Source organism: Erythrolamprus reginae, chromosome 1, assembly GCF_031021105.1.
Source record: "Erythrolamprus reginae isolate rEryReg1 chromosome 1, rEryReg1.hap1, whole genome shotgun sequence".
In the NCBI taxonomy this organism is placed as follows: Eukaryota; Metazoa; Chordata; class Lepidosauria; order Squamata; family Dipsadidae; genus Erythrolamprus; species Erythrolamprus reginae.
In genome coordinates, this window is record NC_091950.1 from 377,574,083 (window position 1) to 377,599,101 (window position 25,019).

General features: G+C 37.3%; 1 protein-coding gene across 2 annotated transcripts in view; it reads right to left on the bottom strand.

The window, feature by feature from the left end:
- Window positions 1-25,019, bottom strand: part of FBXO11 (F-box protein 11) — a 96,464-nt gene that overhangs the window by 1,372 nt on the left and 70,073 nt on the right. For both annotated transcript variants that reach the window (XM_070734708.1, XM_070734709.1), the window contains exons 7-22: window positions 24,816-24,948; window positions 13,667-13,773; window positions 13,463-13,574; window positions 12,758-12,864; window positions 12,521-12,658; window positions 10,128-10,345; window positions 9,392-9,477; window positions 9,214-9,308; window positions 7,391-7,513; window positions 7,227-7,312; window positions 4,044-4,120; window positions 3,817-3,960; window positions 2,968-3,078; window positions 1,577-1,684; window positions 189-297; window positions 5-103 (exon numbers count right to left, since the gene is read on the bottom strand). In XM_070734708.1, the coding sequence (XP_070590809.1) occupies window positions 5-103; window positions 189-297; window positions 1,577-1,684; window positions 2,968-3,078; window positions 3,817-3,960; window positions 4,044-4,120; window positions 7,227-7,312; window positions 7,391-7,513; window positions 9,214-9,308; window positions 9,392-9,477; window positions 10,128-10,345; window positions 12,521-12,658; window positions 12,758-12,864; window positions 13,463-13,574; window positions 13,667-13,773; window positions 24,816-24,948 (1,853 nt within the window). The remainder of the gene's footprint in view (window positions 1-4; window positions 104-188; window positions 298-1,576; window positions 1,685-2,967; window positions 3,079-3,816; window positions 3,961-4,043; window positions 4,121-7,226; window positions 7,313-7,390; window positions 7,514-9,213; window positions 9,309-9,391; window positions 9,478-10,127; window positions 10,346-12,520; window positions 12,659-12,757; window positions 12,865-13,462; window positions 13,575-13,666; window positions 13,774-24,815; window positions 24,949-25,019) is intronic.

A 25,019-nucleotide genomic window follows, 5' to 3' on the forward strand; every position in this document is an offset into this window, starting at 1 on the left:
ATACCTATCGTGTCTAATAAATTCGACATCATGTCCTTGATGGCACTTCTTAATACAATTTACACATATAGCATTACGGTCTGTGGTATTACATGTATGACATCTACAACAAAAAATAAAATAATTAGGCTTTTCATGCAAAATCCAAATCTACAGGACAGAAGGATGTATCATATTTGGTTGCTTACCTGTAAAAATCATGCATTGGATAGCTGGTGTAACTTGATATTTTATATAGACACTGGCCTCTACTAACAGCTTTTTCAATGGCGTCTTGATTGTTCATTATTTTATTATCTATATTAAATGGCAGATTTCACAGTATTAGTTTACCATATTGATGTTTGATAACACTAAAATAGTTTGAATTGGAAACCTTCAAGTATTCTACTTAAAATATTCCTTCAGATTTTAATTATAGTTTCAAAGGAATTTAGTAGTCTTAATGCATGCCTAATTTCTTAAATGCAGCAAAGCTGTCCAGGAGCACCTCATTCCGTGTTAACAGTTGTCCATCTGTCTTTGATTTGTATAATATATTTATTTTTCAGAGGTCCTGAGATAATATTAAATACTGAATATTTTGTCCCCAATGTATGTGAATGGTCAACGTTCAAAAGCTGTCTGAAGCCTAGATCCTTCACAACATGACTGCCTTCAGAGATGTTATAAAGTTCTGAATGATCAGAATGCAACCGACTCTTGCATCCATCCATCTACCTCTTCTTCTTTTTTTGAGGCATGACTACAAATCAGAGCTGAAGCTGCTTATCCTGTTTATTTTGCAAGAAAGCTTAGGGAGGCCAAACACATTCTTCAACATAATACTAAAAGCTTTTGAGCAGAACTACTGCCAACCTTTTTTTAAGTGAAAAAGAGGCCAGGAAGCTTGACATGTGCCAGGGAAGCAAGAGCAAGGAGATAGATATTATGCCTAAAACAGCAATGTAACCAAACATAGATCAAAAAAATAACAAAGAGGTTACAAATGTAAGAAATCAAGAGAACTTTTTATGCAAGGAAGGAAAAAGCCCACTTCAGAGAAAAGTTCATGCAAATATACAGAACTATAGAAGAATATTCCTAGAACTGATATTATGTGAAAATTGTATTGGCAAAGTATCTAGACATATCTAGAGAGAGAAATTACTTTATGTTCACAATCTGTAGTCAGGTCATAAACTAGCTCTGAATGGAAGATTTTTCTTTACATCAAATTACCACAGTACTCATTATAAAAGCTTAGGGTTATATCTCTCTTACACCAGTATATTTCTGCTCATTTAACAAACTATTCCTTGAAGCATGAAGAAATTTTTCCATTCTGTGCTTTTGAAATCTTTTAACCCAACCCTCCGAAGTAGATTTAAGAGTTTACTGGAAAAACTTCTATTGTGAGATATTTTTCCTTCAGTGGATGGTTGATGGCAAATGAAGCTGATACATGCTCTAAATGTTAAGGTATTTTCTTATTTTTAAACAACCATGTGTATAAAAACAGATAATTGTTTACTGTGCAAAAATAAAATATTCTTTAACAGTTTTGGTATGCTACAAATAAGCATAATTTACATACCTTTCATTGTCACATTAACCCCAGAGGCTAGAAATAAACCTCCAAACCGATTATTGAAAATCTGATTGCCTTCTAAAGTTGCAGTTGCATGATTTGTTATTTCAATACCTTAGATTAAAAAGAAAAAAATATTTTAATAAACACAAAACTTGCATTTTACTACTTATGTAATCTCCACATGGCTTAAAAAATGCCAACTAGGAAAAAGCACTCATTAGAGGCATTCATGCTGAAGCTGATTACAATTTTCAGAATTCAAATATCAACATTTTGTAATATTTATTAAACATTGGAGAATTGCTTTAGGAAACATGTTTAGGTTCAATCCTATAAATACAAAGGAAACGAGCAGGGCAAGAACTGAGCTTTGGGATTATATAATGGGCTTCATTTGATGTATTTTCAAATGAATTTTTTCCTTAAAATAGCAATTCATGAGTTACTGTGCATTAATTCTTTTTGTACAACCTATAGCACTGTACACAAAATATACTTTTTAAAAGTTAACTCTGTGGGTAGCATTGCAGTTTTTACTTGGAAATTCTACATGTTTATTATGCAGCCTGCCATACTCTTTCAGATGCTCTAGTATTATAGCCTGGTATAGTCAACAAAAGCAAAGTGCTGTTTTAACTTGTTTTAAATCTTAGTAATGATGGCTGTTCTTTGAACATTTCCCAAAGATCATATTTATACAGCGTAGTTAATATAACTGAGGACTGGGCAGATAATTACATTTCATAAAAAATTACAGATTTTTTAATTTCAATATAAAGCAATTCAGCTGCTATTCATTTAAGTGAACACAAGAACAAGGGGACACAATCTGAAGTTAGTTGGGGGAAAGATCAAAAGCAACGTGAGAAAATATTATTTTACTGAAAGAGTAGTAGATCCTTGGAACAAACTTCCAGCAGATGTGGTTGGTAAATCCACAGTAACTGAATTTAAACATGCCTGGGATAAACATATATCCATTGTAAGATAAAATACAGGAAATAGTATAAGGGCAGACTAGATGGACCATGAGGTCTTTTTCTGCCGTCAGTCTTCTATATTTCTATGTTGGCTTGGGATGGTGCCATAAGAAACTACTTTTTTTCTCTAAAGAAATTAACATAGCTACCACTAACATTGGGGGGAAATAATTGCAAATGTTATGAAGAATGCTAAGCTGTTTGAAACATGGTGCTCTGGCTATATCTTCTAAAAAAGGGATGAGAACCACAACTTTGATATAATAGCAAAACTGTTGTTTTTTAAATGTATTAATATGCCAGCATGTGTCCCTCAGGGTGTATCTTTAATATTGGCAAGGTCCTAACACCATTACTAAGCTGCTTAAATTTGCCACTCTTCTGAGCTAAAATCAATACAAATCAAACACAAACCTGCTGCAAATCCATCAAATATTCTATTTTTCCGTAACACCGGATGACTATTTGTGCTGATAAGAACTCCAGCTTGTGCATTCCTGAAGATATCATTTTCTTCAAGAAGGCCTATCACCAAAACAAAAACATTAATTTCGGTCTGAAATCCTTTTTTAAAAAAAAATTAAAGGGCACACATATCTCCTATAATTAGCACAACATTACAATAATAGTACAATAATATTAATACTAATAAGCATTTTATGTTGAAAACATAGCTGAATTCCTATGACCATTTAATGGAGGGAGGATCCTCAAATCAGACCTATATGAGCTAATGTTGCATACTGTTTTCTTCAATCAATTTCATCATTATGCAAAAAAGGGGCTACTATTACACCAATGGAATATTTTTGAATACAGTATTGCACATAAAACTATTTTGGTGGCTCAAGAGAGCTACAGTTCCATTTTCGCAGTAAGTGGAAACAGTTTCTTAGTCAATTAAAACAATTAAATTTGGAATTGTCCTTAAGATGGTTGCTTGGCCAAACCAGTAGAACCACAAATATTTGAACTTATTTCTCTGGTGTAAGAAATAATGTATTGTCATTCAAGGATAGAAAAGACACATATCATCCATCTGTTACAAAGAATAGTTTAAAGGCGAATGATAAATTAACATCAATCCAATTGTCTGGACATGCTATGAAAGCAGTAATCAGGCAATTTGGGACTGGCATTTTCAGTTCCAAGCAAGTCAAGATTCTGATCACATTCTAGATCTGGAATTCAATTTTTATCAGCATCAGATTATTAGAAAATATAATTAAAATATAAATATAGCAAAAATGATAAGACACTAACCTCTGCCTCCATTAAATATGCAGATTCCACCGTCTCTGCCATCATGGATTTTGTTTCTTCTTAATGTAGGATTACTATCTGTCTTAATCCATACACCAGCCATTGCATTGTCAAAAATTTCATTGTCTTCTATAAAACCAAGCCCTTTATAAGATAAAAGAGAAATTTAAGATCTCGGCAATGTGGAAACATTTTTTAAAAATTAAGCAAAATAAAGTTGAACTTACCCGAATTATAAACAAGAATTCCACCATTCTGGCCTCCCCAAATCTTGTTGCGTCTAATTTTGGGGTTACTTCCAGTTCTGCGCATAAACAAGCATGTTACTCAAAATGTACTTATAATTTATTACTAATAAAATAAAATTCACTTGTAAGAGGAAGGGCACTGCTAGCAATGTAAACATTTTAGTTACGTATGTTTGATGAGTTCAAACCAGAACTGGAACGTTAATCTCTCTTCTCACATCATCCTGGCACATGTAAAAATAATTTATTTGCATTTATCTCAATGCCAAATCTTGCATACTCTGAGATTTGCCTTTGAAGGAAATGTATTCAGCTAGACAGCATATGCATGCATACTACTCACTTCATAGAATTATTTAGCATATTTAAACTTGATTAGTTCATATTACTTTTTTTTGCTTCTTTTTTTTTTTGCATTTTCTCTATGTAGGACTTTTCCCCCCATTTTATCTTTAAATGATTTTATGTCACAAAGAACAGGGAAGCGCACTCTTTTCAGCCCATGAGTTGCTTCATTCCCTTTTCTCCAATGATCCCATTCCAAATCACTGCCAAGAGTTGTGGGGAAGTAGCTACTTGGAGAATGATTGTTGCAGAGAGGGGAACAAAAATTCCCCTTTCAATAGGATCTATGACAATTCACCAGACAACACATCATGGTCAACTTGCTGTGGCCAATTTTCCACAAGAAAACTCGCTGTGGGACAAGAGTTAAACTCATATTGAATAAATGATGGAATAGAAATATTAAAGAAAGGATGCAAAAGGAGGGACAAAATGGAATGTGAAAGACAAAAAATAAAATATTTTTTAAATTATTTTAAATACAGTGGTATCTCTACTTAAGAACTTATCTAGATTTTATTTGCCTCTTCTTAAGAACCATTTTCTACTTAAGAACCTGAGCCCAGAAAAATTTCTCAGGAAATTTGAGAGCGGCACGATGGCCCGGCCAGTTTCCTGCCATTTCCCCTGGATTTCTCTTTCTGGTGCAGTGTATGAGAGGCAGCCTCGTGTCAGGTGTATGGGAGGTGCGTGCTCCTCCTCGCCGCCTCAGAGTCTCTCTTTATTTTTTAAAGCTATAAGTTAAAGTTTTGGATTTTTTTGATTCCCCTCACCTCACCCTTTTCCTTCAGCAGTGACTGTCCTCCTCCTCCTCCCACCCAAATTCCAAGCTTTTATTTCATTCCTAATGGGTTTGCACGCATTATTTGATTTTACATTGATTCCTATGGGAAAAATTGCTTATACTGTACTTACAAACATTTCTACCTAAGAACCTGGTCACAGAAAGAATTAAGTTCTTAAGTAGAGGTACCACTGTAATTGCTAAAGTGTCCTACAATGAGTCGTCCCGCAGCGAATTGGCCATGGCGGATTGTCCCATGGTGAGTTGGCTGCAGCAAGTTGGCCATGCCAATTAGCTGCTGCTCTTTTTAACTGCATGTTATCAAACAGCCATTGAACAAACTGACTCGTTTGGGCAAGACATTAGGACAAGCACAGGCAATGAGCTAGGTTGAAGCTATGTAATTGGCTGGCAGCAGGTTTATCTTCTGTGTGGTTGGTAGTAGATATCACGACACCGCACAGTAAATCAATTCCTTCTCATGCAAATATTACTGGTCAAGCTAATCCATTTAGTAAAGTAAGCAAAGGGGATGCTTCCAGATAAAACAATCTTATTTTGAAGTAAAGACTGACAAGAAAATGAAAACATTAAAGAATATAACCACATCCTCTCTGGCTCAGCTTTAAATACCTATCATCTGACTACAAGCAGAATTCCTAAACAGTGAGATAAATTTCACTATTTAATAGGACTAAAATACGACTAGATTGAATTTGTTTTATCTGAGCCTCCCGTGTCGTTTCATTTTTGCTTCCAAAATTATAGTTTTTCCCAGTGGTAATAAAATCTTATAACTATAGCATTCCACCATTTAAGGATTTGTCATTTTCAGTGAAATTCCTCAAAGTACTGTATCTCTGACATATCCCCAACGTGCTAACTTGAAGAAAGAAAAAAATCTCAAGAAAGCCACAGGGCGCTGACAAAGTAAGCATGTTTCATAATAGACCAGTGATGGTGAACCTTTTTTCCCTGGGGTGCTGAAAGAGCATGGGCTCTTTCTTTGTTATGTACTGTTTTATTGTTGTTGTTAGCCTCCCCGAGTCTGCGGAGAGGGGCAGCATACAAATCCAATAAATAAATGAATGAATGAATGAATAGAATGAATATATATAAATAAATATAAATAAATAAATAAATGAATGAATGAATGAATGAATGAATGAATGAATGAATGAATGAATGAATAAAAACACACATGCACGAGTGCCCACACCCATAATTCAATGTCTGGGTAGGGCAAAAACAGCTTTCCCCTGGAGGCCCTCTGCAGGCTGGAAATGGCGTTTCCCAACTTCTGGTGGGCCCAGTAGGCTTGTTTTTTGCCTTCCGCAGGATCCAAAGGCTTCCTTGAACTGGAGCTACGGGGAAGGTAGAACGCCCTCTCCTATTCCCCGGGAGGCTCTCTGGAAGCCATAATAATGATGATGATGATAATGATGATGATGATAATAATAATAATAACAACAACAACAACAAAACAACAACAAAACAATAACATTAACAATAACATTAACAATAACAATAACAATAACAATAACAATAACTATTATTATTATTATTATTATTATTATTATTATTATTTATTAGATTTGTATGCCGCCCCTCTCCAAGGACACCCTCCCAGAGCCTCTGTGCAAGCCAAAAATCAGCTGGCTAGCACACACATGCACATTGGAGCTGAGCTAGGGCAACGGCTCGTGTGCCAGCTGATATGACTCCGTGTGCCACCTGTGGCACCCATGATAGACTATTCATATAGCTACAAGTTAATCATTCGAAGACAACCACTTAGGTCCTAAGTCCCAATTATGCTTAATGAATGACAACTGTCCTTCCCTATCTGCACTTGAATTATCATTTGAAAAATCACTCTCATTAAACAGAAGAAGAAAGCAATAAGACATACAAATACAGATAGACACAATTCCGTGTGTGGATCATTTTGAAGGAGAAAGAAGAGAAGTCACTGAATAAAAACAATATATACTAAGCCTCTTTTAAGGAAGTAAATAAAAAATATATTTTACCTGATTTGAACCCCTGAGTACATATGGTTATAGATATCATTGTCTTCTAATACTCCATGCCCATTGTCATAGAAATAGACACCAACCTAAAGCATAAACATAAAAATAGTAAATAAATTTGAAATTAGTGCTGCTATAACTTACACAATAGTAAGCAACCATACCTGTTTGCCACTATGTATTCTATTTCTTCTTAAAACTGGAGTGCTTCCTGTTGTAACCCAGACTCCAGCCAAGGTATTACTGTAAACTTCATTTTCTTCAATCACACCTTGGCCTTTTTCATGCTGAAACAAAACAAAAGTATGCAAATTAAGTGCAACCTGCAATCAATTTAGTCAATTCCTTCTAAGGGTTTTTTCTGTTCTGGGGTACAAGCAAATTGGGGGGGGGGGATCTACAAAGTGAAAAATGTGTTTTGTTCAAAGTTGAAGCAAACATTTGGGGAGCAAGATAGGCCATGGTCTAATCAAATCAAAATCAAACATTTGGCTGAAGCAAAAATATAAGGAAGGTTTGAGACTGGGGCACGTCATCTCTCAGGTATTATAGCCCTCTTTTTCCTTAACTTTTTTCTCAGATGCCACACTGACCCATCTCTCCAAAGTTTGTCAGAGCCTTCCTCTCTTTCATGTCACCTTAGTGCTGCTTCCTCACTTATTTTCCACACACTAAACCACCCTGCTTAAATTAAACACATATTTTGATCTTGTGGTCACAATCAGCTAGAACTACATGCTCTCATATGTGAAATATTTTGTCCATTCCCCCAACCAACCAACTTTCTGAAAATAGCATTCTGCTATTCCACTGTCTCAATTGCCCAGAGTCACTGAAAGTCGAGTACATAAAAACCAGGTCGATCAGGGTGTCAAACTCCTGACCCATGGGCTGGATGTGTCAACTGCTGGCCACACCCACGCCTAACTTAGTGAAGGGGGGAAAGTCCTGATACATCACATGACGCTGCCATGACGACGCAGGTTTAACACCCCTGAGATAGATGGATAGACTTGGGGGAGGGGGGAATAAACACTGTTTTGCATTACTGCTTCCCAAATATGCATTTTCCATCTACTGTTCCACTGTTAAATCAAACCACACTTCATTTGATCTGCCCACATTTCTATATCACTCCGTGAGCTGCATTGGTTGCCAATTTGTCTCCAGGCGCAATTCAAAGTGTTGGTTATGACCTATAAAGTCCTACGTGGCTTAGGACCAGATTATCTTCGGGACTGTCTTCTGCCTCATGTATCCCAGCAGCCAGTTACTCCAGGTCCCGTCGGCCAGACAATGTCGGCTGGTAGGGCCTAGGGGAAGAGCCTTCTCTGCAGCAGCCCCGGCCCTCTGGAATGAACTCCCTCCGGAGATACATATCGCTCCCTCCCTCCTTGTCTTTCGTAAAGCTCTAAAGACCTACCTCGGCCAGCGGGCATGGGGCTGTGAGTGGTGAGACTGTCTCTGGCTGATACTTTGTATGATTGAATTGGTTGAATGTGTATGATTGTATGGGTTTTTTAAAATATATTTTTGTAATTTGTATAATCTTTTTATTGTTAATTTAGATTTTTTACATATTGTTACATTTATAATGTTGTACAGCACCCTGAGTCACCTCAAGGAGGGCGGCATAGAAATAAATAAATAAATAAATAAATAAATAAATAAATAAATAAATAAATAAATAAATAAATAAATAAATAAATAAATAAATAAATAAATAAATAAATAAAGGAATGGAATGGAATGAAATGGAATGAATGAATGAATGAAATTTTCTCAGCAATTCAAGATGTGTATAGTGATAGGAGAAAAGGAGGAGCCCATGTTGACAGCAAACTCATCACTCAATTTCATGCATTTTAGAACCATAATTCCAGGACTTCATGTTCATGCTATGATTTTCTCAATTGTCTACATAACTAATATTAAAAATAAAGCTAAATAATGGATCTTCCCATGTTTACTCAAAAACTATCCTTACCACATATATACCACCATGTTGGCCATCGTGAATCTTATTGTGCCGAACAATAGGACAGCTGTTCGTCCGAATTTGTATTCCTGCTAATGCATTCCCTGTTGGAATAAGAAAAGTATAAGAGAATATGGCATATAAGTCACAAAGAACATTAAATGCAAGTGAGGAAATGTTTGTTTACCATAAATGTCATTTCCTTCAATAAGACCTCTTCCATCACCAAATATATAGACTCCACCTTGATTTCCATTAAAAATTGCATTGCCCCTAAAGGTTTAAAACCAGAAAATAACATTGTTAAGTATCATCTTTTTTTAATTGGGTCATCAAATTAATTCCAAATGCTTCAACCTGATCTCTCCCTCCTCTGCCTCTCCCCAATATATCTCCAAATTTCTAGTTCAAATCATCTTTCTGCTTTTTGCAGTCTGCTGCTTAGGGAAAGAGGGACAGGGAAGGGTCAGAGAAAGCAAGAGAACAGGATATCATTGAAGAAAAAAAATTAAATTTAGCCACCCCGAGTCTACGGAGAGGGGCGGCATACAAATCCAATAAATAAATAAAATAAATAAATAAACATTTTTAGCCCTGGACCCACCAATAGTTTGCTTTAATTCTGTATATCACACATTCCTCAATAAATTACATAATACAATATAGTCTTTTATACAGTAAAAGATTACCCATCGCTTATCTAAACTTACTTTTCAAATGTTATAATTGCAGGTATAATGTTCTCTTAATCTGGAGAGTTTAGAATAGTTTATACAAATTTTCACATCCAGATAATTTCTGGGTTCTGTTTCAAATGCTAATTTAAAGAATAGATGATTCCCAAGTAATTAAAATAATATACAGAAAATATTTTGCAATTACTTCCTAGGGTAAATCTCTGTAAGTTAAAATAAAGACAGTACCTTATGGTTGGATCGCTATTTGAAGTAATCCATACACCAGCAAAATTGTTTGCATAGATTTTATTTTCTATAAATTGTCCTCTTCCTTTTTCATGAACATAGATTCCTCCAGTTTGCCCATGGTGGATTTCACAACGAACTACAGTAGGATTTGCATATGCTTTCACTTCAAAACCAGCTATTCTATTTCTATGTATGTTGCAACTTTCAAAATAACCCTAAACATAAGACAGGGGGAGAAGAAGAGGAAGGGAAGAGAGAATGTTGGGAGGCAAGGAAAAACAATAGGAAGAAATTATCTTAATGGCTGTAATGAAACATGTCTGCACACAAGAATATGTAATACTATTGCAATTGTTTGTTTGTTTGTTTGTTTGTTTGTTTGTTTCATTCATTCATTCATTCATTCATTCATTCATTCATTCATTCATTCATTCATTTATGGTGCCTTAGAGTCCTTGAAGGCTTTTGTCTTCTTTCTAGGTCCCAGAGAGAGGGATTGGCCCAGCCGGCTTTGTGCTGAAGGCAAGCCTAGAATTCAGCCTGACACTTTAACAAACTATGCTAATCTGGTTATTATTTATTTGTGTGGCATGAATTTTTTTTTTTAAGAAAAATGTTATCATATTCTTTCACACCATCTGTTGGACCCTTAACAACAATAGAATATATGAAGCCCTTTTTCAGTTGAAAAAAAAAGTCTTCTTTACAGCTATTACATTTAATTAACATAACCAACCCTGAATTATTTTCTCAAGAAAGGTTGAATATATAGCAAAAATTATATATTGTAGCAGGGCTATATAAACTACAAGTGTTTTTGCAACACTTTGAACTTCTCCTCCAATTCTGTGGATTGAACTCCACAATACACTGCAGATTTAAAAATTTTAAATATTAAAGTTAACATAGATGCATTAAATTTAACATCTGAAACAAAAGACCAACATTGTCTGACTCTTCCAGAGAAGTCCCTATGTTATCACCAAATATGTGATCTCTAAAGGATAAGAAAAACTCAATAGTGCACACAAAAATGTTTGAATATATATTTCTATCCTTAGCCCATGTATACCTGAGCTTATTTCAAAAGATATTTAGGGGATGCTAGTACTTTTGAACATGAAAATTTTTAAATGCAAGAAATCCATTCAAATAGAGAACAATGTGTATTTTGAAACAAAATTTTAAATCTTAAATCATAACATTCAAAATTCCTCTTTATCTGTAATGAAATGTGACTTTAATAAATCTGACTTTTATCAGATTTTATTTTAGAGGAAAGTATCAATATAGCCCCTTGATTAAATTTGGAACAAATGGATTTTACATTAATTTTGAATTAAAATTAGGTAAAATCACATGTCTGTTGCTCTTTTTCTGAAGTCAAACATTCTGTCTAGCAGTAATATTTTGCAAGAAGCAGCATCAAAGCTTTGCAGTGATATAAGGTTAGTAAACAAATATTGTTTCTGGCACTCAGGGAATATAATAAATATAATTTATATCAGAAATATGGGGTCTCAAGTCAGGTTCTTGGCAATAATGTCCAATGTCTGAAATGCAACAATCAACATGGAAGCTCATTTAAAAGTAACTACTTATTCTGGCAACCAAGAAATGGTTCTAACTAGTGCTAAACTAACAGGAATATTGTATAAATAGCAACTTGTAACACAAAGTCTTGTGTTGTTGCAACACCAAGAAGCAGAAATTCAAACAATACCATGCCCATCAATATACTAAATATTTCTGAATTGGAACTGTGGACAATTCCAATTCAGTACATAAGTAAAATATGATAGTTTCTGAGTTAGGTCAAGGTGTAATTGTAAAAATAGCAAAATTAAGATATTGTGATAAGGGATTTATGCAAATATCGTCCCAACTGCAACAATATAAAACAATTCCTTTGTAACAATGCTTTGGGGGGTGGGGAGGAAAGAGAATTTGCAGTTATATTTTAAGTTGATACAATTAAAAAAGCTGCCACACTACTATATAAGTACCAGCACAGAAACAATTCTGAGCAATAGTTGAAGGATTGAAAATAGCTTTAGAAGAGTGAATGTTTTTAAGTGGTAATTGATTATGTCTCTTACGTACACAGAGAGTAAGTGTTATGGAATGTAAGGACATCACAAAGGTAATTTTCTTCTAAGTCTAAGATACTTGACTTCAATTTTCCTTGCTAATCGTACTATAAACTTGCTCTATAGGTTCAAGAGATTTCATTACTGTGGTAATTGTGACTAATGAACTAACAAAAATACCCTGAATGTTCACAAAAGCTTCATTTCCCAAGAGACATACATACACATAAAAATCTGTCCGCAAAATACACCTATCAATATTTGCTTGTGTATTTATGAACATAGAGAAATATACATTACCATGCCATGATCAAATGTAAAAACGCCAACATCTCGCCCGTGGTGAATGTGATTTCGTCTTATAATAGGGTTTCCGTGGTTTTTAACCCAAATCCCAGCTAATGCATTATTAGAAATCTCATTATCCTCATATATCCCCTAAAAGGTAAGAAAATAATGGCTTTAGGATGAGTTATAATAGTTAAGAAAGAAAACAATAAAAGAGATAGCAAAAAAGAAACATGGAAGAAGTATCACCTGTGCATGATCTGTGATGTAGAGTCCAACATTTTCACAATCACTTATGTTACAATGCTTGATAGTGGGACATGCCCCTTGGCCACTAACACAAACTGCAGAACCAACTGAAAATGAAGTTTGTACATATAAAAAATGAGATATGTGTTTGTTTTTCATATTGTTTTCATATTGTTTTTATATATGTGAGACAAATACCACATTACATTTTTGCAATTGGATTATTTTTGCCAATTATGCAATCTTCGCCTTTCAAAATATAATACTAAGCCAAATAAATTGCATCTTGTAGAAGACAAATAGCAATATAGCAATTTACATAATAATTAGGGATATATAAAATACTCTGCTTTGAGCTCTGTGGAGTAGGAATGCAACAAACCCCCTCCTGTTCTGGAAGTCTGCCAGACCACTCCTAGAAGAGCTGGATTGGGATGAGCTGTAAGAAGCATAACATTTTCAAGTATTCCCCAGAATGGAACTTTTGCACACCCCAACCATAAATTATCAGTTAGGGATACCTGGGAACAAGTGAACACACATTTTAAAATGTAAAGATCCAAGAACCCAAAGACTGTCATAGGTGGAAAAGTCATATTAACACATGAAATCACCTAGGAAAGCAAGTTTCCATTACACACATAAGCAGAGTTTAAGTTATCTACAAATGTTTTCTACTTTTTATTTTACAAAAAAATTACCTACCTGTACAAGTACTTCGAATAATACAATGATCTATTATTGGACTGCAGTTGACTGTAATCTCTAAGCAATGGTGAGCATTGTGATGTTGTGCAGATTTGTCATCAGGGTTAAACTGAAATAACATACAATAAATCCCTTTATTAGCTATTCATTTCTTTCAGTGGAATAGGTTCAAGGCAAGTATTTTCCCATGTTTCTTCTTACCCTGATTGTCATGTAACCAACATAAGCATCCTCTGATCCCTCCATGAAGACAAAGGTTGAATCTCTTGTGTTTTCAATAATGACTTTATCTGCTACTTTCCCAGGAGCTTTACAAAAATATAAAATTTTTAAATAAATTACTAGATGAAAATTATAAACCAGAGTTTCTAGTTCCTTTTAACCCTCTTCCTTTGCTCTGGTCTATATGACCCAAAATGAAATTTTAGGGCCTCTAGATTGTCATGCAGATCTGAAACTTGTGATTAAATACTTTTCCTCATTTGAGGGGTTCTTATTATGAATGTGTGTGTGTGGGGGGGGGGGGGTTCTTTACTTTTTGCTACAAGCTGATTGTTACATTTCATTACACCCAAAACAGTACAAGTGTATAGTAAATGCGAACACAACAGCAGGGCTAAAAGTAGTAAGACCTGCCATCATGTTTTTTTCCCAAAACCAAAGTTTATTAAACAGTTCAGATGAAAGTTTAAATTATTTTAAGTCTGCATTCAGCCTAGTAACTTTATTTTACAAAAATTTTAAAAATGTCCCTTTTCTCAGATTAAGTCAGACATTTATTTCAGTTTTAATTGAAGGAACTACAACATTAATCAAACCTCAAATGACAAATGATTTTCATACTGTGGACATGACAAGTAAAGAGAAAATCTTTGTGGTTGGCAAGATTTAAGAAAATATACAAACAAAAGAAAACCAGCAATGCAATGGATTCATATGATAACAGTGGTGGTTGCTATTCTAATAACGATTAGTCACCTAACTGTAGAGAGAACTCACAGTTGAGAACAACTATTCATAGTGTTGCCATGAGCCAATATTGACTTCACAACATAATCTCATTCAGGGCAGAGAAACAGAACACAGAGCCGATTATAAAGTATTGAACAGCTCAGATTGTTATATATTATTATAGTTATTAAAACCAAAATAAGTTATAATGGTACTTGCATCTGCACTATGTTTAATCAAATGAATATCTATTTGAAAAACCACCAGAAGGAGCATAAAGTTACAATCATTTTAATTTTAATCTCAGCAGTGCTAATTTTGTTAAAAAACAGATCATGGAGGAATGCTGTGGATATATTTTATTTGAACTTCAGTAAGGCATTTGATAAAGTAGATCCAATCTACTACTTTATAAGATGTGTGTTAGGCAGCATCACTATCAGATGGATTTGTAACTGGTTGACTAATTGCACTTGTAACAATGGAACTGCGTCTACATGGAGGGAAGTATGTAATGGGATATTCTAAAGCTCTGTTTTAGGCTCAGTACTCTTCAACATCATTGTCAATTATTTGGATAAGGGGATAGATGGGAAAATCACCAAATTTGCAGACAACACCAAGCTGGCAGGAACAACCAGAGACTTAAGATACAGTGCCCCACTGCATACTTCCCTCCATGTAAATATAGTTCCATTGAGGACCACACATTGAGTTTGGCTGGCCTTTCACTTGCCTATTGACGGCAAGTGGCTCCATTCCTTTTCCTTTGCTCTGCTACAGAGATGTGACCAATGTTCATCCTCCTACTGCTACTTTCACAGTAGGCAGTAGAGAAGTAATTGTAAGCAAGCTCATATGAACATGTAACAAACAGAAGAGTGTCATGTAAACAGTATCTTTAATCAAATAGGACTCTTTTTTACTTTTTTACAGACATACAAACAAACAATGTGTTTTCTCTGAACAGTATATTGACTGGGTTAAAAAAAGGAAAGCTTATAACATCCCCAAACACAATTTATATATTTCCATTTCTGCCATATTATTATTTCTCTCCATTTTTTTTTAAAAAATCCTCCTATTTCTTTTTTGACATTTAAACAATATCACCATTTGCCCTTACCCCAAACCTTTCTTAATCCCTTTTCAAGTTGAAACCCTTTAAGAACAGTCCTTTCCACCCTTAATTTCTAATTTCTCATTATATCTTATTTTATCAGCTGGACCAACATCATTTATTTACCATTTTATCACAAAAAATATTTTATTTAAGAATCAATATCAGTTATAATAATATAATATTATTCCATTTTTTCTTTGGTACCCTTTCCATTTAACTTCGTAAACAATAAAGTTCGTTAAGCTTATTTTTCACATCTCCTTTTTCAACTATCAAACATAGAAACATAGAAGTCTGACGGCAGAAAAAGACCTCCTGGTCCATCTAGTCTGCCCTTATACTATTTTCTGTATTTTATCTTAGGATGGATATATGTTTATCCCAGGCATGTTTAAATTCAGTTACTATGGATTTATCTACCACGTCTGCTGGAAGTTTGTTCCAAGGATCTACTACTCTTTCAGTAAAATAATATTTTCTCATGTTGCTTTTGATCTTTCCCCCAACTAACTTCAGATTGTGTCCCCTTGTTCTTGTGTTCACTTTCCTATTAAAAACACTTCCCTCCTGGACCTTATTTAACCCTTTAATATATTTAAATGTTTCGATCATGTCCCCCCTTTTCCTTCTGTCCTCCAGACTATACAGATTGAGTTCATTAAGTCTTTCCTGATACGTTTTATGCTTAAGACCTTCCACCATTCTTGTAGCCCGTCTTTGGACCCGTTCAATTTTGTCAATATCTTTTTGTAGGTGAGGTCTCCAGAACTGAACACAGTATTCCAAATGGGGTCTCACCAGCGCTCTATACAGCGGGATCACAATCTCCCTCTTCCTGCTTGTTATACCTCTAGCTATGCAGCCAAGCATCCTACTTGCTTTCCCTACCGCCTGACTGCACTGTTCACCCATTTTGAGACTGTCAGAAATCACTACCCCTAAATCCTTTTCTTCTGAAGTACAGTGATCCCCCGCGTTTCGCGATCCCGATCATTGCGAAAGGCTAAATCGCGATTTTTCAACCCGGAAGTCAAAACACCATCTGCGCATGTGTGCCCTTTTTTCTATGGCCACGCATGCGTAGATGGCGCCGGGCAGATCAGCTGCTGGGCGGCTTCCCTGGGTCTTCCCCCTCTTGCTGGCGGGAGGGCGAGCGGCGGGCATCAGCGAGGAGTTTCCCCACCGCCCACGCAAACTCCTCGCGCCCGCCGCTTGTCCGCCGCCTGCCTGCCCGCGCGCCCGCCGCTCGCCCGCCGCCCGCCCGCCCACGCCGTTCACTCGCGCCGCTTCCCAGCTGAGTCCTGAAGCCAGAAGGCAAAGGCGAACTTCCGCGTTTGGCTTCGGGACTCAGCTGGGAAGCGGCGCTGGGGTTTCCCCACCGCCCACGCAAACTCCTCGCTGCCGCTCGCCCGCCCTTCGCCCGCCCACGCCGTTCGCTCGCGCCGCTTCCCAGCTGAGTCCTGAAGCGAACTTCCGCGTTTGGCTTCAGGACTCAGCTGGGAAGCGGCGCGAGCGAATGGCGTGGGCGGGCGAGCGGCAGCGAGGAGTTTGCGTGGGCGGTGGGGAAACCCCAGCGCCGCTTCCCAGCTGAGTCCCGAAGCCAAACGCGGAAGTTCGCCTTTGCCTTCTGGCTTCAGGACTCAGCTGGGAAGCGGCGCGAGCGAATGGCGTGGGCGGGCGAAGGGCGGGCGCGTGGCGGGCGCACGGGCAGGCAGGCGGCGGACAAGTGGCGGGCGGACAAGACAAGCGGCGGGCGCGGCAGCAGCGAGGAGTTTGCGTGGGCGGCGGGGAAACCCCAATCTTCGGCTCCTCGCTGCTGCGGCGGAAGTAAAAACACCATCTGCGCATGCGCAGATGGTGTTTTTACTTCCGCACCGCTACTTCGCGAAAAACCGATCATTGCGAGGGGTCCTGGAACGGAACCCTCGCGATAATTGGGGGACCACTGTATTTGCTAACACAGAACTGCCAATACAATACTCAGATTGAGGATTCCTTTTCCCCAAGTGCATTATTTTACATTTGGAAACATTAAACTGCAGTTTCCATTGCTTTGACCATTTATCTAGTAAAGCTAAATCATTTACCATATTACAGACGCCTCCAGGAATATCAACCCTATTGCACACTTTAGAGTCATTGGCAAATAGGCAAACCTTCCCTACCAAACCTTCCCCTATGTCACTCACAAACATATTAAAAAGAATAGGACCCAGAACAGACCCTTGTGGCACACCGCTTGTAACCTGACTCTTATCAACATCAACTTATAAACAATCATCTACATTTTACACTTACAAATGTTAATCTAAATATGAATCACTTATGCCTACAGGTATTACTTTCGCTAATTTCATTTATTACAATCATAAATATTGATATTCAAAGTTTTAAATATACTTTATAACACACTTCCTTCCTTTCTTTCCATTTCATTTACCATATCACCTTATTCAAATATTATAATTACACGTATTAGTCATAATACAATTCGGTTATAAATATTATATTTCCCATCTTTTCCTTTAATTATTCCTTAAACCATTTTCCTTTGGCCTCCCACCATGCACGCCACCTCTTTAAAAAAATTCTCTCATCCTCACATTCTCTTATCTTTATTTTTATTTTTATAATTATTGTATCTTGTTTCTTTTTTTTTTGCAAAGAATTTTTATTTTTTTCTCTCCAATCACAATACAATAAAAACATACCAATGACAACAATTTGTTTAGAATATGTCAATTTCAAAAGGTTGTATACTACAAGTTCAATACTGCCTCCTTTACTTTTAACATCTGGATAACAATAGCTGCTCATTTTTCACCAATTATACAAATAAGCAAAATATAGTCCATGTTACAACTTTTAAGCTGTTCATAATTTTTAATACCTCATAAAAATTTAGCTAATATATTTTTAAAAATTTCCATATCTTTTCCATATCAATTTTCATGTATAATCAAAAACCATTTATAAATATTTGATGCCTGTTAATAAAAAGTCCCTAAAAAATTTATATTAAAAAATAGAACCTTTTTAATGGCATAGTCAAAGGGGAAGAAATAAACCCATTGGTATTCCCAAATATTGTCAAATTAGTCAAATTACAAACCTAATTAAAAAGAATTCCTATTATATAAACGTTAAAAATAAATGAAAGTAACAGTTATAAAATAAATAAACTACAATTATAAAAATTAAAAATATAGAATTATAGGAAAAAAGAAAGAAAATTAAATGTATAGAATAGAAAATATATAAAAGGGTTAACAAAGAAAAGAGAAGGGGGGAAAAGGGAAAGGTAAAAATTTAAAGTAATAATGATGGTTCCAGTCTTTATCAATCTCCTGCAACGCGTTGTTGTCCGTGGCTAATGCCGACACAGGCATTGTTGCCTGGCCAACTCTCACTCCACCGCCGGTGCGAGACCAAGCTGGTTCGCCCGACAGGGGTTTGCCAACCCCCAACCAGGCCTCCAGCAGCGGTCCCAGACGTCACCTCCCCTGCAGGGAGGATCAGGTCTGGTTCGTTGAAACCGAGACCCCCCAAACGGTGGGGATTTGGGGCTACCCTCTTGGAAACGAGGGAGCCCCGTGGCACCGCGGCCATTGACCCCGTCCTTCCTTCTTCTGTTTCTTTTCTCTAACATTTAAGCCTTACTTGCTTAGTTTGCCTTAAGATCCCATCTACTCCATTTCCCCCCCTTTTCCTCTTCTTCTCACTGTTAATCCCAGTGTATTCATTTGTTTCTTTTGAACCTAGTCTCTTCTCCTTTCCTTTTCTCCATTGTTTCTTTCCATTCTCTCCATTTTCACCACTGTTAACCCATGTAATTATTAACTTTCCCTTTTCTTCCCTTCGCTTCCTTTTTTTGTTACTTTTCCCCTAAACCTTCTCTTTCTTACATTATTATTCCCAATGTTATAATCATTTTTTTTCTTCAAAGCTAAGTTCTTGCTTCTCTTTCATTATTTCTTTATCCACTTGGGTATGTTCTAGCATGTTTTGTGGTTCATCAAATTTGAATAGTCCAAGCGTCGTTTTAATCAATTCTTTCAGTTCATTAATCATTTCAATTAATTCCTGGGACATTTTGTTGTTTCCATGCTGTTTTAACTTCAGTTTAGAGTTCTATTAATCCACCTTCTGTTGTCGAGATCAAACAGCTTGAAAGGAAACAATCTCTCCTTAAAACTTATCATGGCTTGTAAATTAAGGACACTTTGTAAAAAACAAAAGCAGTTTTTCAGCTTACAAATTATTTGTTGCAATTCTTTTTTCCAGCCACTAGATGTCTCTCTCTCCACTCCACAATTCCAATCAACAAAATAACAATATAATCACTTTCGGTATTAAATTCACGTTTAAATATTCCCTAATTTTCGTCTTAATATTATATTTCCCAAATTCAAAATTAAAATCCAATTCCAAGTCCAATTATAAAATTTCCTTCACAAGGCTTGCTTGCTTGCTAGTTTGTTTGCTTGTTATTTACACATTCCTTTGTTCTTCCTTTAAGATTCGAAATTTAAATTTAATTCCAATCTTCTTACACAGTTGTTTTATTTCGGGTTTCTTCTTATAGTACTTTAATTATCTCACTCTCTATTCTGGGCTGGTGTTTAAACTTCCGCTTTGTGTGTCTACATCCATTGTTTCTCCCATACCAATTAGTTGCCATTAGCTGCACAATGCTTATTCCAGTTGTCCCAGCTTTATGATGGCCACCATTACCAACACCACCACTGTCGAATCAAAGAGCCTCCAAGGAACTTGCCTGTCCCACTTGGTCTTCCAGGGTGCCTCTCAATTTTTCTCAGTCCCTACAGGACGGATCTGGTCCAAAGACCCCCTGACAAAGGTTTGTCAGCCTGAAATTTTGTGGAGCTCTTTAGAGCCCACTGTTTCCAGATTGTCTCACTATGATGCTTCCGATCAAATCCCGGTATTCTTTCTTTTGCTGCAAATATTATTTTCTTCTGTGTGCAATGATCAATGGAACATGGAATACAATCAAGAAGATCCATTAATGTCCATGGAAGTTAAATCAATTCAGGAATGTACTAGAAGATTTTGATTTGGAGGCAGCCAAGCAGGTGATTAAATATTTTTGCTGGCTCCTAATGTCTTTGATTACAAGACTGGAATATGCATATGCATATACATACATGTTCACTTATTCATTAGGTTTATATTTATTTGTTTGTTTGAAACAGAAGTTCAAGGTAGCTTATATTGTACTTCTTCCCCTGGTTTTAATCCCATCACACATTTGGACTGAGGGTCAGTGACTGGCCCAAAGTCACACCTGAGTTTCTGTGGCTGAGAGTTTAGAACCCTAATTTTCCTGCTCCTTAATCATTACATTGCATTGTATTAGATTATGAAAACAGCACTTGAAAATTTTTATTCTTTCTCCCATCATGTCCCTCATGGGGACATGATGGAGGGAGAAACTCTTGCGGGCTCCCTGAAGCAAAGCACCTGACTTTCCTACTTCTTTCCCCCCACACTCTCTCCTGGCAGGAACCTTTTGGCTGCATGCAAGAAATCTTCCTGTCTTCTAAAGTTTCAGGTAGGATACGCATCTCATGGCCCAAAGCATCCCACCTGCCAGAAATGAGTCTGTGAGACTCGCCTCGCTACCACTGCTGCCTTGTGCAGCAAGACTCTGCAAGGCTTGTGTGATTGCATGCACGAACAGCAGCAGGACCCCAGCTGTGCTGTGTGATGAAGCTTGCGGCAGTCCTGCAGTTCGTGCATGCAATGGCACAACAAAACTTGCAGAGTTCTGCTCTGCAAGGTTGTGATGGCAGGCCAGCTTGACTGATTCCAAGAACAGGGAGGGGAGGCAGTGGCGATGGGACATCCAGTCTCATGCTTGCTGCCTATCACACCTCCAAAATAATAAACACCTATCCTGGATAATAAGGCCCAGGTCATATTTTGGGGTTCAAAAAAATATAAGGCCCTGTCTTATTTTGGGGAAAATACGGTAGTTATATCAGTCAATTGCAAAAGGCAGCTTTAATATTATTAAGTAACATCTGTCTATCCAGGTCTTTGGGAAGGACTTGACAAATTCTAAATCCAGTCTAAACATCTGGCTGACTGCGCAACCAACCATGATACCTTAGTCTCCAATGTCTCAATGTTGGCAGGTTGTCTTTTTCCTTTTGGCATGTCATTTTTGTGTCAGAAGCGTTCTCAAGCACTTCTGGTTTGAAATAATTAGTCACTGTCATCACTGTTGCCTAGGCTAGGGGACACTGGACTAGGAACGTTTTTCATATCCCCATTACCGCACCCACTGAAGTGGTACTTATCTACTTGTGATAACTTGTTTTCAAACTGTGAGGTTGGTAGGACCTGGAGTGAATGATGGGAGCTCATCCCACCATTGCTATTAGTCAACCCAGCATCCTAACCATGTCAGCCACTAGACTCCTTTATTTTTGGCATTTAATACTACATCATAATGCGATTTGTTTTCTGTTTAGAATAATGGTAACATGTCCCAAAAGAAAACCATTGCTTTATATATATGTCCCAAAAGGAAACCATATATATATATACAGTATATATTAAAAAAATCAAGACATAACATAAGAAGTGGCCAAAACCTATTCATGATTTATTGAAAGACATTATGTGCTAATGTGAGGTGCCAAACTAGCATCTTTAAACTAAACTAACATTTAGGACAAAAGGGAAATTTATTGACAATAAAATTGTATCCAATGGAGAAAAACAATGAAGCAAACCATTGCATGGAATTATTATTATTATTATTATTATTATTATTATTATTATTATTATTATTATTATTATTATTATTATTATTATCCATTATTATTTTATTTATTATTATTATTATTATTTATTAGATTTGTTTGCCGCCCCTCTCCACAGACTCGGGGCAGCTCACAGCAGCAATAAAACAATATACAATAACAAATCGAATATTAAAAATCTAAAAACCCATTATTTAAAAAGCATACACACAAATATACCATACATAAAACTACATAGAGCAAGAGGAGATGTCTCAGTTCCCCCATGCCTGACGGCAGAGGTGGGTTTTAAGGAGTTTACAAAAGGCAAGAAGGGTGGGGGCAATCCTAATCTCCGGGGGGAGCTGGTTCCAGAGGGTCGGAGCCGCCACAGAGAAGGCTCTTCCCCTGGGTCCTGCCAACCCGCATTGTTTAGTCGACGGGACCCGGAGAAGGCCAACTCTGTGGGACCTAACCGGTCGCTGGGATTCGTGCGGCAGAATTATAGTATAGAGCAGTGTTTCCCAACCGGTGTGCCGCGGCACACTAGTGTGCCACAAGACATGGTCAGGTGTGCCGCAAAGAAGGAAGCTCAGCTTCTGGTCTCGCAACTTTTTGCTGAGGATGCGAAGAGCAAAAAGTTGTGAGACCGGAAGCTGAGCTTCCTTCTTCGCGCCTTCCAAGTTTTCTGGCAGCTGCAGCGCCCCGCCCGGCTGGAGCTTCCCTGGCGGCGGTAGCAGGTGAGCTTTGGGGCCTGGCGGGAGGGCGCTAGCAGCAGCAGGCAACAGTGTACACCACGCCGCAGCAGCAGCATTGGGCAGTAGCCATGGGGCAGCGGCAGGGTGGTCAGCTGTGAGGTGGAGCTCCCAAACGGAGGCACTGATGGCGGCGGCTGGATGTGTTGCTAGACACCGTACATGCTGGCACTGCGGGGCTGGCACTGGCCCGCTGGCTGGGCCGGGATGGAGGCTCCAACCCCACGCCCATGCCCAGCCACAGCATGTATGGCGTCTATCAACACGTCCAGCCGCCGCCATCGGTATCTCCTTTCCAGAGCTCCGCCTCACAGCTGACCACCCTGCCACCCCACCACGGCTACTGCCCAATGCTGCTGCTGCTGCGTGGTGTACTAGAAAGAGAGAGAGAAAGAAAGAAAGAGAGGAAGAGAAATGGTTCAAGAGTATACAAACACACACACACACACAAGGAGGGGAGGAGACAGGGATGGGAAAAGAGAGGAGAGTGTCTTAGATTGTTATTTTGTGTAATTTTGGTTGGTAGTGTGCCCCAGGATTTTGTAAATGTAAAAAATGTGCCGCGGCTCAAAAAAGGTTGGAAATCACTGGTATAGAGACTTTCCATTGCAGAATACAAAAGTAAAAAACTCCAACATAATTAAGAAATTTATAATAACATCACTATTAAGGAAACGTGTTTATTAAGCTGGTCCTTAATAAAGGGTTGGTAGAAATGCTTTAGCAACAAAAAATGCAGTATCGAGTACAGTGATACCTCGTCTTACGAACCCCTTGTCATACGAACTTTTCAAGATACGAACCCGGGGTTTAAGATTTTTTTGCCTCTTCTTCCGAACTATTTTCACCTTACGAACCCACCATTTGCAATGCTGCGATTTCGCTGAGGCTTCCCTCGCTGGGAAACCCCACCTCCGGACTTCTGAAGCGCCCGTTTTTGCGATGCTGAGATTCTCCTGCTGGGATTCCCCCGCAGCATCGCAAAAACGCGGAAGTTCGGAGGTGGGGTTTCCCATGGAGGGAAGCCTCAGGGGAATCTCACCAGCACGAAAACGGCTGGCAAAGGGGGTGAATTTTGGGCTTGCACGTATTAATCACTTTTCCATTGATTCCTATGGGAAACATTGTTTCGTCTTACAAACTTATCACCTTACGAACCTCGTCCTGGAACAAATTAAGTTTGTAAGACAAGGTATCACTGTATATAGGAGCCAAAAAATAAAGTGAATTAGTTTTATCAAAAGTGGAAAATATATAATCATTTCTACTTTAGCTAGGAGTAAAGTGGAAGAACAATAAAATAATCAACAAAAAGAAAAATTATCTATTGCAAAATAAGTTGGTTTATTTGAAATACTAGATTAAAAGAAAGGAGGTAAACAATTTAGCCACTCAGAGTCCATTTGGAATGAGCGGCATATAAATACAATAAATAAAATAAAATAGATAAATTTAAATGCTGGTCTCTTTCTAAGAAAAAAACCTGATGAGGCTGGACTTTTTTCTATTGGGAAAGAGAAGAATGGATGAACTTATTCAAGTTTTTAATGTTTTCTCAGAAAAAAACCCCAATATGAAATGAAATAAAGAGTGCTGTCAAAACTTGGCGTAGTAAAAATAACATTACTTTTGTAGTTTATTGCCTTGGTATATTTCATATAACCATAAAACAAGGGCTCTATTTATGAAGGTTAAATACAATAGCCAATTAAATCAAGTGATATTAAGATGGTTTTCAAAATAAGTACCTGCACCAATCATCGTTATAGGTGATTCAATGTATATCCATTCATCTGGGTATGTGCCCGAGTGAACAAAGATAAGTCCATCAAAGTGAGCTTCTTGTACACCGCCTAATGCATCTTCAATGGTGTCATAATACTAAAGGAAGACAAAGGAACTGTTTAGAGATAAATAGCTATTGAAAAAGGTATACTAGCAATCAATTAGGA